General features: G+C 33.3%; 1 protein-coding gene across 4 annotated transcripts in view; it reads right to left on the minus strand.

The window, feature by feature from the left end:
• LOC125661921 (uncharacterized protein DDB_G0287625-like) overlaps nucleotides 1-18,924 on the minus strand; it is a 34,118-nt gene extending 15,194 nt beyond the window's left edge. For 2 of the 4 annotated variants that reach the window (XM_048894084.2, XM_048894083.2), the window contains exons 1-3: nucleotides 5,580-6,090; nucleotides 5,117-5,285; nucleotides 2,948-2,995 (exon numbers count right to left, since the gene is read on the minus strand). In XM_048894084.2, coding sequence (XP_048750041.1) covers nucleotides 2,948-2,995; nucleotides 5,117-5,285; nucleotides 5,580-5,826 — 464 coding nt within the window. In that variant the 5' untranslated portion in view covers nucleotides 5,827-6,090. Of the gene's footprint in view, nucleotides 1-2,947; nucleotides 2,996-5,116; nucleotides 5,286-5,579; nucleotides 6,091-18,893 lie in introns of those variants that run through there. The other 2 variants (XM_056147046.1, XM_048894082.2) reach the window with 2 other exon arrangements.
• Between the last annotated feature and the right edge of the window lie 1,961 nt (nucleotides 18,925-20,885).

The raw sequence follows: 20,885 nt of genomic DNA on the forward strand, positions 1-20,885 counted from the left end.
ATAGAATTTGCGAAATGCTGACTTCAATCGAGACTGTTGAAATCCCTGTACCATCAACTTGTTTGTCAGTAGCTTACCTCGATTTAGAAAAACGACTGTGATTTACCGTGGGTCTACACTATGAAATAATAAACTTAATTATATATATCCAAAACCACCATTTTCATTTTATTGAATTGAATTACGGTTTTACATATATTTAATCACGATTTTTTAAATAGATAACAATAATAATTTTATTGCGTCCGTCAGTCCCACTTGACATTGTGGACGCAACTCATCTGAAACCGCTCAATGGAATTTGTTCAAATCTTATAGGATTGTTAGTCACTGTAGGTAGTTGATCATATTGCACCACCATTTTGATTCGACAAATTTTACAGGAGTTATGGGACTTTGTTGAATTTGTACATGCTACACTATAGGAACACTGTGGACGCAACTCCTCCGAGACCATTGTACGGATTTTATTCAAATTTTGTAGGAGTGTTAGTCACCATCTGTGTATCATATTGAACCGCCATTTTGATTCGACAAATTTTACAGGAGTTATGGGACTTTTGTGTTTCAACTTTTTTGCGGCGTTGGGGGACATGGCTACGCGTAGCAATATTGTTGATATAAATAAACCATTTCATTTGTTAAATTACGTAATATTAGTTAGTAAAAATGGTTAATCTTCATTTTTCATAGTTTAACCTCTTTTGCAATTGATGGAAGAATGACCATTTTCACAGTGTTTTGGTCTTTAAACATATATTCCCTCGTGAAACAACAAAAGTTTTGGTATAAATTTGCCAAATGACAATTTATAATACACGTAAAAAGGAATCTGTGTTTCAAGGGGGAGGGGATATGTTATAAAAATATTTTCTGTTTTCCATCTGCATTCCTTATGACAAATCTTTTGTTTTGGTACCAACATTTTTTATCTTGGATTTTGACTTACTTTTAAGAAAAGTTAACCTAGGCAATATCCTTCTGAACTGTTGTTTAATGTAGGGCTTTCATATTTTATATATATATCCCTAATCACTAGATCTAACATTTGATAGCTTGATTTGTTTTTATTTTATGACATTGTATTAAGGTTGTGTCACGACCCTTTCGGACTAGGTTTGGGCCACAATATGGGGTCAAATTTTTTTCATGGGAATAAAAATTGCAAAAATTCTTTTAAAAATCACAGTAGCTGAACAACAGCAAGGCCAAGGTGACTCATGTGAGCGATGTGGCCCATGGGCCTCTTGTTCTATGTTATATCTGGGCAATTATCTTTGTGTTAAGATATTATAGTTCTCAGAATGTCCTTGATTTAACTTTTCAAATTGCTTACCTTTTTTTTTTCAAAGGAAAAACAAATTTCCATGACCAATGTATATGCTGGAAAACTATGCAAGTGAATAACAAGGCCTGATGAATTAAACATCGATAATACCATAACCATGATATGTTTGTGAAATACTCACCCTCCTGTAAGGCCAAACTCTTAGGTCAAGGTCATGATGTCAAAAAAGGAGAAAGGTCTGGTTACAACCCTATCAGCATCCATTTAAAGTTGTTTAACCTTAGAGTTTTTGCGGACATACAGATAGACCAAGTACTACTAGTATATACCTTCGAATCTCTAATATTGGGACATAAAAATCAAGCACTTTTAGTAAAAAAAAAAACCACATGTCAAAACATTAAAAAGGGTTACTCTAAATCTAGAAAATCTGTAATTATAGGGAACATTATGAGTCAGGGGAAATCTCTATCAGGCAAAGGGTTTTAAAAATAACAAGCAGTGTTTTATTTTCATGCATCCAGAGTGAAATGCTTTATGATCTTCTGAGATTCAAAATAAAAAGGAGTCATAATATATTTTAACCAAACTTTAGGGGGTACCAGTGTACCAAAGATGTCCGTCACAAGGTATTGATCAAACAATATCTTTCTATGTCCCGTCTTCATAGAGGGAACTAATGTACCAAGTCTGATATCTGTCGAGGTAAGGGTTCACAAAAAATTGATCGGATAATACCTTCTTATATCCAGAGTGGACTGATCATGTGATCTGACAAAATGTATATTGATCGGGCAACTCTTCGTCTACTGACCGACCCACGTACCAACCGACCAACAGGTGCTAACCAATATGTCCCCTTTTTCAGAGGGGAGGGGGTAAGGAATGTAATATATAAAGTTTTGTCATTATATGAAGTTTTGTCATTAGTGAAATTGGACAAATATGCCTGCAAGTTAATAGAGAATAGGAAAATATGTTAAGATTTTTTTAATAATAAATTTATGAGACAGCAACTCAAGAATACAACGATATAAGGCCTCAACCGCTCAACCGTGCGCAGCTTTTTGTGCGCCGTAAATCGAAGGTTTTTATAAGGGGTGGCTCTGTAGCTCTCTGTTATGTCAAACTATTTTTTCAGAGAGCTACAGTTCTGCAGCTAATATTTGTCTTGAAACATTTATAAAGACTAGAACAATTAAGAATAAAATCTAGATGGAAAACGTAATGTGAAAAAATAGTGTGTCCGTTAGGGATTCGAAATCGTTCGTTTACAAAAAGAAAAAATATTTTAGTTTCAAAAGTCGACGACCCTACTCATTGAACCACGCAGTAGACCATAAATGCTTATGGGAAATAAATGCACTGATGAAGTTGAAAATAACAGTAATTATCGTTTCGACTTTTCGAAAATTACAACAACAAAAAATACCCCCTTGAAACAAAATTTAATCCAGTTGCACAAAATTTAAATTAAGTTTAATTGACAGTTAACATCCAGTTAACGCTATATAAATGTAAGGGTTAATGGCAAATGAACTGTCCGTTAAAGTTAACCAATTTCCACTCAACTGGGTCCTGGGAAATCAACATTACAGTTATAGAAAATATAGATATACATGTGAATAAAACATAGGCTTAAATCCCTACAGAATTTACCTTTGGTCCTCATCTTCTGACGGTGAAATTTCCTCTCTGAGTTTTTGACTGTATGTATAAAATTTAAAAAAATTATTAATCATTGTTTGTTAGAAAAAAATATGTTCGCTCGTGACATTTTTGCCACAGTTTGTGCATGCTTTACCAATTTGAAAAAAAAGTTTCTGACAATTTTATTCAAACATCGAAGACAAATTAAAAACTCATCGACGATTTTAAAATTAAGGAATGCTTCCTTATAATTGTCAATTAATAAATTCAAAGAAGCTTAATGAAAAAATATATCAAGTAATATGATCTGAATCCATGAAATTGCCTGAAATTTCAAAGGTAAAAAAAAAATTTGGTAACTTAGATTTTTGTATTTACACTTATTACAGAAAATTTGAAACATGTACAATACAATGGTAAAATTCCATAATTGCTGGTTTCATTAAATATTGATTGCGTGATTATTTTACGTCCCGTCAAGAAAGTTTCACTCATATTGAGACGTCACCAGCTGTAGGTGAATGATTAACATTTAGACCTAAATTGTATGCTTAGCTCTCAGGGCTGTAGCAGTGAGGGTTCTTTATCGTGCCCGCCTGGCCGCGACACTGGACCTCTTTTTAAGGTCATATCCGATAGATCTGTAAATCTCACTTTTAAATGCCTAGCGTCTGGTGAAGGAGCAATCACTACCTCGCTATTACGAAGGGAGCGGTCTACCAATGATTTACGGCGACCAGTAGTTTCCCTAAATAAGTTGCTTGATGATTTGAATGTTTGAGATGGTAGAATGTAATATTATCTGTCTCTTTGATAAGGTAACGGGTAATTTTGGCGCGCTGGAAATATTGGCTTTTTTGTCGAATAAGGAAAATTCGCCAAAAATCAAAGAGCCGGTATTTCATTTCTAACATCATTTGATAACACTTATTAAATGAAAGTGCCCCTGAAAATAAAACACCAAGAGTTCCAGCTATTCATAGAGGACAATCCGCTAAATATTCCCGCAGTCAAAATTACCCGATATACGGTATCCCCTCCCCCGTGTTGTAATTACCCGATATACGGTACCCCCTCCCCCGTGTTGTAATTACCTGATATATGGTATCCCCCTCCCCGTGTTGTAATTACCCGATATACGGTACCCCCTCCCCCGTGTTATAATTACCCGATATACGGTATCCCCCTCACCCGTGTTGTAATTACCCGATATACGATATCCCCCTCCCTGTGTTTTAATTACCCGATATATGGTACCCCCTCCCCCGTGTTGTCATTACCCGATATACAGTACGCCCTCCCTCCCCGTGTTGTAATTATCCGATATACGGTACCCCCTCCCTCCCCGTGTTGTAATTACCCGATATACGGTACGCCCCCGTGTTGTAATTACCCGATATAGGGTACCCCCTCCCCCCGTCTTGTAATTACCCGATATATGGTACCCTCTCCCCGTGTTGTAATTACTCGATATAGGGCACCCCTCTCCCCCGTGTTGTAATTACCCGATATACGGTACGCCCCCGTGTTGTAATTACCCGATATACAGTACGCCCCTCCCCCGTGTTGTAATTACCCGATATATGATACCCCGTCCCCGTGCTATAATTACCCGATATACGATATCCCCCTCCCCCGTGTTGTAATTACCCGATATACGGTATCTCCTCCCCCGTGTTGTAATTACCCGATATATGATACCCCTCCCCCGTGTTGTAATTACCCGATATATGGTACCCCCTCCCTCCCCGTGTTGTAATTACCCTATATGATATCCCCTCCCCGTGTTATAATTACCCGATATACGGTACCCCCCTCCCCCGTGTTGTAATTACCCGATATACGATATCCCCCTCCCCGTGTTGTAATTAGCATAAGTGTAAATAATAATTTTATACTTTGCAAAGTATAATTTTGTAAAGTTGTAAAGCCTTTCTTACTAAGCTAATTTTGAAAGGTTTTAATTTGTGGTTTTGCAATAACCATTTGTTTGGCTAACATATAAATTCCAAGCATATTTTTGTGCTGTTTAACACTTCGAATATTGCAAGAAATGGATTGTCCATAATTGAAATTTCATTCATTTCAATAATTGAAAATAATTGAATATATGTATATTGTCTTATCGCTATCAAAATCAAATACGAAGATGATAGTTTTGCAACTTAATATTAATACTGTTTTTGGAGTTCCCTCATCTTCCTTCGGATAAGGCAGCTGATGAAGATCATAATGATAGTCATTATCAAGGTTACTGCAACCATCACACCGATCAAAATCTTGGCGCTTTCAGGAAGGTCAGAGTTCACCGGGTCATCAACAGTTGGGGCTCCATACAAGGATGGTTCTGAAATGTGATGATTTGAGTTGATAGAATGTGTTCCGACTATTGATAAAATGTGTTCCGACTACATGTATGTAATGATTTGAACTGATGAAAGGCGTAAAGAACAGTGATCAATCTCATAACTTCTATAAGCAATACAAAATAGAGATTCGGGAAAACACGGACTCCTGGTGGGATCAGGTGCCTAGGAGGAGTAAGCATCACCTGTCGACAAGTCACACCCGCCGTGAGCCCTATATTCGTCGTCGATTTGAAGCTTTAGTTTAAGTGTTGTTGTTCATCTAATAGACATACTTGCACAGAATGGACGAGACTCGAAGTTCCAGTACCCATCTTCTTGACAACTAATGACACTCTGGCCTTGTACTTCAAGATCATCCACACAAGACAACGTCACTTTTGTTCCAGGGACTCTATCGTAAGTAGACAGACGAAGTTCATACTGATTCAAAGACGTGATCACAATCGGATTGGAAGCAAAAGGATTCAAACGTGGACACACAACTGAAACAAAATGACAATTACAGTTTTCTTTTAACATGTAAAAAAATATTGAATGTAAATGCGAAAATGTGGTATTTTAACGATATCAGTTTGATGTTTACATGGTTATATGAATATCCGATATCAATTCCAGAACGTTTTTATCAATTTTGTAAGAAGAGGGGGTAGCTAAAGATAATTGAAGCTTTAGAAAAAAATCGGTGGGAAAATAAACGACAATTTGGCGTGCCTAATATATCCGGGAGGCATTCAGATACAGTGACTATTCATGTCTGTAAAAGTTTTACAATGATCTGAGTTGATGCACTTGTTCTCCAACATTTGAAATTGTGGGGACGGATGAGAAAGGGGGGGGGGGGGGGGGGGGTCGGACCAATTCAGATTTTCACCAGCATCATGATAATATTATTTCCTTTTGTCATTAACCAGATGACACCTTGTGATATAAGTTTGATTTTATGTGTTTATTTACATTGCATGTAATTATAGATATAGCAAAACCGCAATGATCACATTGATATGTTTTGATTTAGCAGATATGTACATAATGTATAAACATTATCGTTAGTTCAAATATTTAAGAAGAGGTGTTCTAAGTATCTGGGGTCTTGATTCTTGTCGAAAGAACGCTTAATTTTTTTTAAATGAATAGATTGATTACTGTGTTAGTTACACATTACCCTCACCCCCTCTAGAAACTGGAAAGAAAGCAAAAAGGTATGTGTAGCAATAATTAAAAAAACAAATGTATCCAATTTATGTACATGTAAATGATTTCATGACCAGAAGATTTTATTATAAAACTTTGTCTTAGGATAAAACATTTTGGATACATTTATATCACGCACACACACATGCATTACTGATATAAGCAAGGTAAAGTTTGTTACTTCCATTTTACATTTACATTGTTACATCTCTAGAATAAATCTTTTTGGATAAGATGTAAAATTTAATTGCAAACCATGTATCTCTTAATAGTTATAGTTTATTATAATTTGAATTATATCAAAGGTTGTAAATATACATGTACATTTTAATAGTTATAGTTTGAATTATATCAAAGATTGTAGATATACTCAGACTGCATATATCTTATAATAGTCTGATGATGTATACATGTAATTTTTTCAAGATTTTATAGTGGGTGTACAGTGTACTTGTTGTAGAGCTTATACCTTCTAAATTGATAAGTCAACGTATGATTTTCATACGCAGATTTCTTATTCTAAGAGAATAAACTGTAAAAAAAAAAAACCAAAAAAAAAAAACCAAAAAAAAACACACCAATTTTTTAAAACTAATACAGACATCAAACAAACTGGTATTTTTTCAACAGTATTTTGTTTTATATGGTTTGTTTTGTGTTTTAGATATATATATATTATAATTGGATTGTGGCTGTTTGTCATTTTGTTTTTACCCACCCTTTTTTGATGGCAGACAGCTGTTTATGGCATTTTTGTCTGTTTTGGAATTGTATTAGGTTTATGAGGGGTCAACCTAAGATACATGTACTGTACAATTCTTATTCTAGTCTGGTTGACCCCCTTTTTTCCTATGTACATCTTGTTGCAATGCCATTATGGTGGAGGGGGTCAGATTGGATTATAATTTACTTAAGATGTGTAATACTCTTTATTTAAGTCCCCCTTTTTCTGACCCCATTTTTGTACTTGTTAATCATATTTTACTACTTTTCGTCATTTACTTCAATAAATGACATTTTTTCACTTCTACATGGTGTTACGTGTTATTTGCCTGCTTTTAACAAAAAACAAGTTCAGTCGCTTGGCAGGAGAACTAAGGAACACACACACACACACACACACATATATATATATATATATATATATATATATATATCACAAAGCCGATAGAGTATACTCGATTAGTTTATTCAATTCTTCAGGAGTATATGGATATTGCTTAGTTACACATATCTATTATATATAATTAAATAAAGGGTATATAGTCTATGTTGATTATTAAAGACGTTTTGTTTGGGAAAAAATATTATTATTAAGAAAAATAAAGAAGTACATTTTCATCAATGTTGATTATATGTGGATGGGGTGCTTACTTAGGCAATAACAATAAAAATAGTATGTTAACAAATATTTTTCATTGTCTATCTATTGCTGGGATATATATTTATCTTGTAAAGGCAATTTCCATGATTGAGTCCATCTAAGTCCAAGTATAAATCTATCTTAATAAAACTGAGAGTAGATCTCCGTTTCAAAACAAATAATGAGACATATTTTAGCAATGAATTCTTGGAAGAAAATCACATATGGTCTTGGCTTATTGACTAAGATATGTTAACAGACAATTCAGCTTATTAACTAAGGGATGATACCAGACAATTCAGCTTATTAACTAAGAGATGTTAACAGACAATTCAGCTTATTAACTAAGATATGTTAACAGACAGTTCAGCTTATTAACTAAGATATGTTAACAGACAATTCAGCTTATTAACTAAGGGATGATACCAGACAATTCAGCTTATTAACTAAGAGATGTTAACAGACAGTTCAGCTTATTAACTAATGGATAGTAATAGGCAGTTCAGCTTATTGACTAAGAGATGGTAACAGGCAGTTCGGCTTATTGACTAAGAGATGGTAACAGTTCAGCTTATTGAACAATAGATGTTAACAGCCATTTCAGGTTATTGACTAAGAGATAATAACAGACAGCTCAGCTTATTGACCAAGAGATGTTACCAGACAGTTCAGCTTGTTGACTAAGAGATGGTAACAGACAGTTCAGCTTGAGTGCCAGGTAAGAAATGTGTAAGCGTAGATTAATGGAGTTTAAGTCGTTGTTGTGACGTCACCCCTTCGTTCTTTATATCCATTCTCTGACGTATTGTACAGAAAATTGTCCAATAAGTTGGAATCTGTCCATTCTTAAGTATAAAGTGTCCAATAATTTCGAACTTATTGGACAGTTTTACAGATAAAACAAGTTTTTCGTGTTCCAACTTAATTTTGTTAATTTTCAAATACTCTGTAATTGATGTAGTAATTAATTGACGTTGGTCTTAGTACGATAGTTATGATTTGTTGGTTGTTTGGTTTATTTAATTGAGAGTATCAATAAAGATGTTTCAAAAGCTTACTAAGTGCCTCGGCTCAAGTCTGTGTGGCATATTTTATAGGAAGCGAAGCTCGCGTCGCGAAGCGACGCGACGAGCTCGCTCCAATGATTACACATATGAATCACGTGATTTGCTCTTCATCAGCTGAAAAAAGATGAGTATCACCCATAATGCTTCCGAAAAAATGTCGCCGTCACTGCGGTATACTTCATTGACAAACCCGTAATTAAAATAATTAGATTGTTTAGAAAGTACCATAAACGGTATTATATTCCAGGCAAGCTTTCTCATAGCTTCAATTATTTTGCTTTTGCTTGTTTTGAGAGAAGAAGGAAAAAAACATTGCAGCTAATATGACGTCACAATTTGTAACTGTTTACATCAAGCGCGTTATATTTCCCGCGTTAAATGAAGAGGCGGATAAAAGTCGTGTTGCAAGATGTTAATGGGCTTCGCTCGTCTCAACGGTCACACCGTACAACATATTAATAATATCAATCGTGAATTTCTGCCTCTTTAAATTTGATATTGTACACATTACGCAAAGCGACGAGTTTCCCTCAGCTCATTGTCTACATTTTAATCAAGTTTAAAAAAAACCCCAAAAAAACCCCCAAAAAACCACGTATTGATAAAATGATAAAAATCATGTCGATACTGACAATTTTGAACAATTTGAAAGCATAAATTTGCTCTCAACTGCGCTTTAAAGATCATCCGGAATTCGAAGGTTTCTTCATGCTGACTCGGACTTTTAAATGCATATTTACATCACGTGAATTTGAATGACAGCAAAGGTATTGTGTAGAAACTTAATACCCCATAGGGGGTCCACACTTGCTCTTCAGGTATGAGAGTATTCCCTGTTTCTTATTATAAATCGGAAAACCTTTCATATTTCTATTGACCAAACTGTTTTTAAACTAAGACATGACGTTTTCAGATAAAAATAGCATTTTAGAGGCGGATTTAGAGGCCCCCCTTTTTTCGCCACAAATTGTGAGTAAAACTCCAGATTTGTCACCCAAAACGGCTGAGTATTTTGGCTAATACGTGACTCCTCCTTTTCGGAAATTATAGATCCGGCATTGAGTCAAGTATGTGTTTCTGCTAGCTCTTGGTTTTCCTACGGTTATACTGATCCAAACGTAAATTTTAGTTCAACTTTAAGTTTTATCTCGTTCTGCTTTTATCTCCTTTCTCGCATACTCTGTCAAAATTCTGGGTCTATCCACTGCACGCTTTCTCTCACTGGACGACATGCTGCACTGTTTACCGTCTGTGCGCATGCGTCTGAGGACTGAAAGGAGGAAACTCAATATTTTTTGTATGGACCGTAAAAAAGTATTCATTTCTGCGTTAAAACGAGAATTGTCAACTTCAAAGTTCATACATTCAACTATGCAACAAAATTTAAGACAGCTCTAGGAAAATTGTTATTTTATGATTTTTGCGTAAAATGAGCTGTAGTGTCTCTTTTAGCAAAAATAAAGAACAGCTACTATGAACAGTTGAAATCAATCGGTCAACCATGATAACAGCGACAATTGCTTTGTGCCAGCATCAAATTACAGGTGGTTGCCACACTTTTTCTTCAATCTATTCATAAAGATCTCCAAAGCGTCACTTCCTTTAATTTCAACAGGAGAGGAATTCCACTCATTTATAACAGCTGGTACACATGAATTTTTATAGATTTGAAGTAATGTTTATAGATTTGATGTTTACATATATACAAAATGTATAGGTAATTGTTTTTTCGCCTAATGTAAAGCGGTTCCTAACTTGTTTCCAAACAGAGATTCTTTCGAAGCTAATAAAGTTCATCCTGTAAGTAGTTTTTCTAATTTTGCTGATTCGTTTTGACGCTCTCAGATCGAGTTAATTCTAAATATCTTTTTGATAAATCCAACATTCTTGGAATTCTCAATCACGAATTCTCAAACTAATAGTTTGAGAATTCGTGATTGAGAATTCCAAGACTTCAAAAAATTATTGAATAACGCAATCTATGAAAATATTTTACTCACAAGTTTAAGAATTTGATTAATCAATTTTAAGACTGCATACATGTAACTACAGTATTTGAAATGATTTAACGTAGTTCCACACTCCTGTGACGTCATAAGATTTTGCACTGTCAATAATTTAATGACTGGAACATAAATTTTGTTGGAGTCTTTTTCAATAGTTATTGTAAAAAAATCTTGTAAGCAATAAAATATTTCAAAAGTCTTAGTTTTATTTGAAAAGTCAATGATATATTTCAAAATATTGAATCCAAGAAGAATAACTCCGTTTTGATTAAATTATTAGTCCATTATGCTATAGATTTCCTTTATTTTTCACAAACATTTTACCAAGTGATAAGGAATCATTATTTGTGTCTTTTCATGAAATTACATAAAATTTTAATCCATGAGTGGTTTTGAATAGCCCAGCTGTATGATGCCAAACCTCGTTTTTTTTATGGGGGTATACATACTCTGGAAGCTATAGATTTGAAATTATTAAGGAAAGGTATGGATTTTTTTCATAGATAACTATAACAGATGTACATCTACTAATATAAACAGAAAAAATGATATGTAAACCATGCTATCATTTTGGAGAATAACGCAATAATTTTGCACATATTATTCTAAAATTTGATGAACATATTGAAAATGACTTGTGTTTTAGTTATTGACAGGTTTCCTAATAAATAAATGCAATTAAAAAAAACATTTTATTGCTTTTAGTTTTAAAACAACAACAAATAACTGTTTCTAATGAATTTCATAAAAACCAACATAGGGGTACATGACTTCAGTAGTGTCTAATGAAAATTAATATGGAAATCCATAACTGTTTTGCCTTTTTTCATTACTCTGAATGTAAATTTATTGATTCCAAACAAAAAGTACTTAAACCCCAAAAATCCAGGACTTAGGACCCACCTTAAAAGTGAGAGAAAATAAGATAAAAAAATGCAATATACTTTAAGTAGAAATATCTTGAAAACTTGAACATTGCATTACCTTTAAGATTTTTTAAATATGACTTTTTAGCAGTTTTGAGGTTTCTATGATTAGAGACAAGAGAATTTAGCAATGAACTAATTAGAACATTTTGAGACATATTTGAACAGATGAGAACTATTTACAAATCGATGAACATGAGACATATTTTCAAGATTAGAATATATAGGAATAATTTGAACATGGGATTACATGACTGAAATGTTATAAGAAGTTAATATTACATGTATATTTGAGATGATTTGAAAAACAAAATATATTGGAACAAACACAACTATCACACTGTGGCTGAGTCAAGATATCTTCTGAAAATGATGATTTTTCAAGGTATAAGAGTTTATGAACAGTTGTACAATTAAGGTATTCCATGTATAATGAAAGGATAATGAACAATTTTGAATGATTTAGATCAACATAAATGTTTATTGTTAAATAATGATGAAAGTGAAGCAGATGAAATTCACATGACTGGTGAATGATTAGAAGCTGACCTTTTTGCACTTAAGATTTTTTGGAAGAGTTGTCTGCCCTTTGTAAAAATAAGAAAATTCTAATTTTCTAAAAATGTGTGTGGTCAATGATTAATTTTATTTCATATTTTCATTAAGAGAAAGTGTATGTAACTTTCTACCAAGAGACCTGTATGAAAATATAATTTCTTTTTAAAATATTGTAATAAAACATGCTTTTCCCATATACTTCAATGTTAAATTCAAGGTGAAATAAATCAAGCAGTAAACAGAATTTTGAAAATCCCTATGGTGGATTATTTTTATTTGATGAACCCTTCAAAATGATACCATGATTACAAAAATTCCACCATCCATTTATTATATATAAAATATGGTAATTATACATTCAATACCTTAAAACATAAAACATATATAATTTTGTACTTCAGCAATTAAAACATAAAACATATATATTTTTGTTATATAAGATTCATAATTTGAGAACTATTTGAAACATATGAGGCATATCTAAAGTATCTTGTGAGAACTTCGCCAATCTATTATTCATTATCAATCCATTTTCCTGATCGAGGGGCTTACGGCGGGTTTGACTAGTCAACAAGGGATACTTACTCCTCCTAGGCATCTGATCCCACCTCTGGTATATCCAGGGGTCCGTATTTACCATATCTTTTAAATATATAATTTATTCGGTTTTTTGTCACATATGTACATACATGTACATATACTACCCTCTCACACTGATTCATTCATTCTTTAATAGAACTATTAAGTCTGTGGTTACTTGCTGTACAAAAAAAGAAGAAAAAATTTAAAAAAAAAAAGAAGAAAAAATAAAATAAAAATAAAATAAGAAACCAAAAAAACACTAGTAAAAAGTAGCTAGTAAAAAACAAATCAATCAAAAATAAACTTCCATCTGGTCCACATTTTATCAAAGCTGTACATTTTAAACTTTTAAATTGAAGCATATTTTTCCACATAGTATTTTAACCTTAGATAACATAATAATCCAACTAGGTTTGGTTCTTTATTCTGCATTAAACAAGTAAATATGTATTGTTTGACATATAGGATTATAAAATTAATAACTTTGTTATTAAAAGACAATGGAAATTCACCTAATATGATATTGGACATATTAAAACCAAATCATTCTGAAGTCTTTCTGTATATATGAAGACTCAACTCACTCCACAATGTTTGGGTGAAGTAAAAATATGTATCATTGTTTCTACATTTTTTGTACAAAATCTACAACAGTCACATGTTTTAAAATTAATTTTTAAAAGATAATACCCAACAGAAAGGATTCTGTGTAAAATTCTGAACTGTGGCCATTGAGCTGAAGAATCAGTTGTTGTTTTGAAACAAATCTTAAACACACTTTACACAGAAAAATCATCTACTCTATGTGGAGTTAATTCAGTCGTCCACTTGCCTATACAAGTTGGGATATCCTCTTTTTCACTCAAAAGATTGTAAATGATTTTTGAGCATTTTTCATGCAACAAAACAGACTCACAAAATATTGGCATACATGGATTAAAATTTATTTTGGTTGAATGTCTATCAATAGACAAAGTTTTAAGTACTTTGAAATTACTGTTATAATGCTATTATATTTCATTACATATTCTTTTTTGAGATTGTAAGTGGTTTGAAATTTATCTAAGGTTAAGAAATTATAATCATCGTCAAAAAAATCTTGAATAACTTTAACTCCTTTCTCATACCAATCTTTGATAAAAACTGGTTTGCCAGCTATTTTTATATTAGAATTGTACCACACTGGCATATTTTGAAAATTGCTTTTTATATTTAGAGGATTCTGTCTAATTTTCACATAGGAAAGCCAAGAATTCAAAACATCCTTCCAAAATGTATTGTTTTCTCTAAGTAAGCATTCTAAAACAAAACTATCACCAAAGTCGTATAATTTCTTTAAGATATCTTTTTCATAGACTGCAAAAAATATATTAATCCACTGTTTACACGATTTTGTAAGTCTCTTAATCCATGAACATTTGAGAGATGTAATAAAGTTGTTTACATTTTCATACCCCCTAATAGAAAGTCTTGTGTTATCCCAGACCTTTTGACTTTATCTATACTAGATTTTCATAGGAATCCATACATTGTTTACATAGATTTGAAATTGTCTCCCTTTTTGGCGTAGGAAGTGATTTAATTTTGGGATTAGCAGAGTTTTAATGACTGTAATTCGACCAATAGGAGTGAGAATTCTTCTATTCCACTGCTCAATAAGTGCAGTGATTTTTGGAATTTGGAGTCCAAAGTTTGTCATCAATTTCACTAAGATCAACTGAGAATAGAATACCTAATAGGTTGTAGATCCCCAATCCAACTTCCATCTTGTATGATGAAAGACTCGATTTTATTTTTATTAAGAACCAATCCAAATGATTTTTGCTTTAGAGGTATTAGTCTTTAGACCAGAAAAGCTGGAGAAAAATTATATGGTATCTAAAGCTGCATAAAGAGATTCAGTTGAACCATCAAGGGCTAGTGAGGTATCATCTGCATATTGCGATATTTTATGTTGTGTATTTTCTATACATATGCCTTTGGTATTATTGTTTTGTTTTATTAATATTACAAGAATTTCAGCACACATGAGAAATAAATATGGTGCAATAGGGTCCCCTTGTCTACATCCCATTTGTATGTCAAACTGTGCCGATAAATATCCACTCTGGAAAATTGATGCTCTGAAATTTGTGTTTAAAATCTTTATCCATTGAATAAAGTGTTCCCCAAAAACTAAAATACTTTAAATCTTTATAAATGAATGACCATGACATTGAGTCAAAAGCCTTTTCAAAATCAATTAGTACTAGAAGACTAGGGATATTATTGCATTCAGTGTAGGACATAATATCATATATAAATCGAGTATTCTCCCCCTATATATCTCCCTTTTAAGAAACCAGAGTGTGTATCAGATATTATATAATCCAATACTTGTTTGACTCTGAAGCTAAGGAAATCTGATATGAGTTTGTATAGTACATTTAAGAAAGTAATTGGTCGCCAATTTTTTAAGAATTGTCTGGGTTTATCACCTTTAGGTAAACATGAAATAATTGCAAGTCTGTGAAATAGAAAGTTCTTTCTTGAGGAATATACCGTATATCAGGTTTTTTCCCGCGTGTATCCAATTTCCGCTTTGTTCGCGACGATTTCCGAATCGCGGAAAATAAATCCGCGTAAATTTGATACAAAGTTTGCTTTTATGATAAAGTTATACAGCCGATCTACCCCGCACATCTAAAAGTTTGTCGAAATTCAAAGCTATGAAAACAACGTCCTTGATTCCCCGATTCCTGATTTTATTAAATAAACAACAACTCAGGTTTTGTTAATTAACCTCATCCGACCCTGTGTTGATTATACGCTAACCAGTTGATAGCTTGGGTATAATAATTGAGTCAAGGTGTCGACTAAACAAGATCACAGCCTAACTATTACCCGTGCGTTTTAAAACGAAAGTGTTAGGGACGATAATTCCCAGAATAGTCATGCTCGACTGAAATCGAAAGTAGGAATCGCGTTATAATCGAAAAATGTACAGTCGTTGAATAAAGATAAAGTTTCATAAAATCACACGAAAATGTTGTAAAAAATCGTGGTCGTTAGTTTCGTTAGACAGGTGATCGTTTAATACAAGTACAATATATAGGGTAACGCCTTGGGGTGGATTATTACTGTCACACACAGCAGTGAGTCGCTTATTTACTATAGTGTAAAGAAAAGTGAAAAATCGTTGTGTGATCAGTAACTCAGAAATCGTGTAAATCGTTTCATTGTGTGAATTTTTTGCATTAAAAATTAAGAGTTATACTTTAACAAGCTGGTTTCTTTTATAAGTTTAAATGATCGTGAATTATATTTTCACGATGTCTTTGAAATAGTGAAAATTTGATTCGCGTAAATTTAATACACTATCTTAGGTTCTGATTCGCGGAAAAAAACATGACGCGGAAAAATCCTGATATACGGTACAACTGATCGCTCTTACAACATAATTTTTATATCACTCCAAATTTTTTAAAAGAATCCAGCCGTGTATCCATCACTTCCAGGATATTTATTGTTTTTCATAATTTTTAATACATTGCGAACCTCTCCTTCTACAATGTTAATCTCCAAATTTTCGGCAATGTGCGTTTCTAACTTAGGAAAATTGTAATTGGAAATGATGTTTTCCAGATCTACACCAACTAAATTTGAATCATATAAAGTTTCAAAATATTCCTTAACATTATCTAATATTTCTGATTGTTTGTATATTGTTGCAGTACCCTCCAATTGAATTTTTTTGATAGTTTTGTTTAAATAATTCCGAGATTCTAAATTACAAAAGTATTTTGAAGTTTTTTTCCCCTTCCTCTATCCAACGGGCACGAGACCTTATCATGTGACCTTGTAGCTTTTCTTTTCGGATATTTTCCAGAGCAGTTCTCTTCTCATTTAGCAAATTGAAATCAATAGAAGATTCTGATTCCAAAACCTCAATTTCCTCCAGGAGTTCTTTTTCTTTGTTGTCCTTTTTCTTATATGTTGAGTATGTAATGGTAGCTCTCCTGATTTCCATCATCAGGACCTCAAGAAATAAACTTTCATCAATGCCATTTTTGCATTGAAAATTTATACTTCCTATATTTTCCAAGTACTGACTATTTACAGATCGAATAGTTTCTTTGACCTTCTTAACATAGTCTTTATCTATTAATAAATTGTTATTAAATTTCCAAAGGTCACGCCCTCTCTTGAAGGGATTAAATTTTAATTCAAGTACAACAACTATATCCTGGCTTTATGGTACAATTTTCTACCAAATTTGACAAACTATCGGAAATAAGAAAATAGTCAAGACGACTTTGTTTTAAGGGATTTTTTTTTTACGCCATGTGTATACTTTTTTTTATCTGGATTTAGAACTCTAAAATAATCCAAGAGTTGTAAGTCCTCCATTATTTCTATAACTTTGCCATAATAATTGTAAGTATCCTGTGAGGGGCTTAGTGTAAGATTGAAATCACCACATCAAATAGAATATTCATTGTCGAATTCTAAAAAGATATTTCTAACATTTTCACAGAACTGAGGGTTATAAGCATTTGGGCCGTATATGTTTATAAGAGTTACCTTATTCTCTTCAATCGTCATATCTAGTGCAAGCAGATTACCTTCCCTCCTATCTCTTTTTTCACAGTGAATTCAAACTCAAAGTTGTTATTGAACAGGATACACCCCCCCTCCCCCCCCCCCCCCCCCCCCTTGAATTCGACATGTATGAATTAAAGACGCACTTGTAACCGCACTGAGCTTCAATATATGGTTCGTGTTCAGCGATAAAATGTGTATCTTGTAAACATATAATAGAGTAGTGTTTTGTTTTAAGAAGTTAATAACATCCTTACGTTCAGATAGTGTTGCAAGCCCTTGACAGTTCACTGTTGCTATTGTTATATTTTCAGACAACGGTATCTTGGAAAAGATTGTAAAAAATAGAACATGTGCATAATTTAAGCAAGTAACCACTTACCAGCATATCATTTTAACAAACGCACACACTCGCACAACAAATACACATGCAATTTCTTATTTATTTTGTAATTTGCCCTATTCTTAATGAGATTGATCAATGTTCTTTATCTTCAATTTTCATCTAGCAAACTTCCCGTGGGGATCAGGGTTAGAATAGGTCCTTACTACCCCTTGTCTGTCTTAAGAGGCGACTAAACGGGGTGGTCCATCAGATGAAACCGCGAAACCGAGGTCCCGTGTCACAACAGGTGTGGCACGATAAAGATCCCTCCCTGTTCAAGGGCCCTAAGCACCCAGTATAGGCCTAAATTTTGCAGCCCTTTACCGGCAATGGTAACGTCTTCATATGAGTGAAAAATTCTCGAGAGGGACGTTAAACAATATACAATCAATCAAGCATCTAGCAAACACGAATACAACCATCAAAGTAAAACTAATCAGAACACAGGTATATATCTACATTTCCAGTAGATTTGCCTCTGGTATTTCTACAAATTGTAAACAGTGACAGTCTTTCGAATAATCTTTAATGATCTACAGTCCTTTTCTTCCTCCTCCTGTGCTTTTAAATGCATCCATTATATTTTTTTAAAGTTTAAATTCTAGTGAAACAAAATGTTAGAAATCCATTATGTATTTTTTAAAAAACAAAGCCTTTATAGTTTCAATTTTAGTGAAACAAGATGTTAGAAATCCATGGAAATGTACATAACATTTTTCATAAGTAAAAATTATAACCGTAATCTAATGGTTTTTCTTCATTCAGTGTCTGATAAGATATCGTTTTTTTAATGCGTTAGATAATGTTGGTTGAGAGGTGGTCAAACGTAATTAACATGTAATATTCCTGTACTCTATGAAACCCAATATATTCTAGAGACTAATTAATCTTTAGCAAGTTATATTCAGATAGAAAGAGTACACTCACCCGTCATGATGCGTTTTCCTAAAACCGCAATTTTCTGTCGTGCCGGATGGATAAACATTTCGCACTTCAGTCGTATAAATATATACCTGATAGCGATCTCTGAATAGTGAATTTGAATTTTTCAGATCTTTTGATAAAGATTGGCGCTAAGGCCTTTGAAGTAAGGACTCTTTATCTTTAATAGCCGTGACGAATTTTATAATTATTCAATAAAAACAGACCTCAAAGTATGTGGAAGAGCCCAATTTTGATGTATAAAGAGGTGACATTTTCAATTCCCCTATATATTGGTGTGAATGTTCACTCGCAAGTTAGATGTTTTATTAGAGCGATATATAAATCTGTTTCCATGCTTCATTGAAACTTAAAGTGCTCGTCAACATGAGTCGAAATATCCTTTTTATAAATTTGATTACCGTCTGCTTCGATGTCATATAAACGACGGACTTAATGCCATATTTTGTGATTGATAGTGCATCAGAAAGATAAATCAAGCACAAAGACTAATATTTTGATGCATGTACGTATTAGTGATTTCAACAAGTCAATGAATTTTTATCACAATCTCGTGGGGATCCGGGTTAGAAAAAGTCCTCAGTACCGGCTAGTTGTATTCGGCGCGCTCGCATGTCAATCGTGGTCAGTGTTCTCCAGTAGGATTTGCTGTGGTAATAAAAACACTCAAATGAGCTTGATTTTCTTTACTTTTTAGCTTTATCGCTTGTTTTTTGACGGAAATAGCTTACGCGAATATCGAGCCCAATCAAAGTCCGAGGAGTGTTTCAGCACTAAGCTTTTTTTTTTTCAAAATCAACAAATTAATGATACTTTGTATCTTTTAGCTATCGATATATATTTTGCCCTACCTATTCTGTTTATATTGATATGAAAAATCACAATTTTAGGTGCGAGGATACAACACACAGTGGTTTCCACTTTTATGACAAATAATTATTTGCTGAATATTGTGTTATATATAATTCATACTCAAAGTGTTAATATAATTTTTTTCAGTATACGAGAGCTGTCCCAAAATTCCGTGGACAAGCGGCGTTTCTCATTTATCTAACGTCACTGAGAAATTAAAATTTGACAACATGGAGAGCAAACAATTTTCGATAAAAAGATGTAGAAAGATTCAATATCAATTGACATAAAATAGGAAAAATTTAAGTTTTTCATCATGGAGAAGCATAAAGCGGCGCAATGTATAAAATAGCGAATCAAAATAATTGTAACGGAATTATAATCGAATTACAATCGAAGAAAAAGATTGTTCATTTCATTTCTGAGAGTGCATATTGACAGCCAACGAGTGCCAATATTCACCTATATAAGTTCAATAACCCTTTTATTATATAGCTAAAGTATTTAGTTGTTAAATTATATCCCCTTTTCACTCAAACTACTCCAAAATAGACGAGAAGTAATCAATATTGGCATCTAAGGTGAAGGTGTGCAATAACAGCATGCGTTTCTTAACTGTTTAATATTAAACCCGTCATTAATGCATGAAGCAAACTGATTTTGTAAATGGGGATATCATAATTTATGTACAGTAAAACATTTTGCTTAAGTAAATATCAAATACCGGCTCTGTCAGATTCGGAGGACCGTTGTCTGCCATTTTGGCTTGTTTACGTCGTTACGGTAACGTCAATATTGAACGCTCATACTCGGAATGTTTCGGGCGCATACAATTTACGCAATGCAAAGTTAGCGTTCAATAAAGTCTCAGGATATTGAACGCTTACATTCTCTAGATTTTACGCAGATTTTATAATAGACTATTTATCAGCTATATAATAAGTTCAATAACCCTATAATATATAGCAGTTCTTATGAAATTAAATCGATACTCTAAAAGTTATTAGCCCAGTCCACGGAATTTTGGGACAACCCTCGTATTTACCTTAACTCTCGCCTGGACCCATTTTCAGCCAGAGCGCCCCCCCCCCCCCCCTCGCTTCTTGAACACAAATTCTCCAAATG

This window comes from Ostrea edulis, chromosome 8, assembly GCF_947568905.1.
Source record: "Ostrea edulis chromosome 8, xbOstEdul1.1, whole genome shotgun sequence".
Taxonomy (NCBI): domain Eukaryota; kingdom Metazoa; phylum Mollusca; class Bivalvia; order Ostreida; family Ostreidae; genus Ostrea; species Ostrea edulis.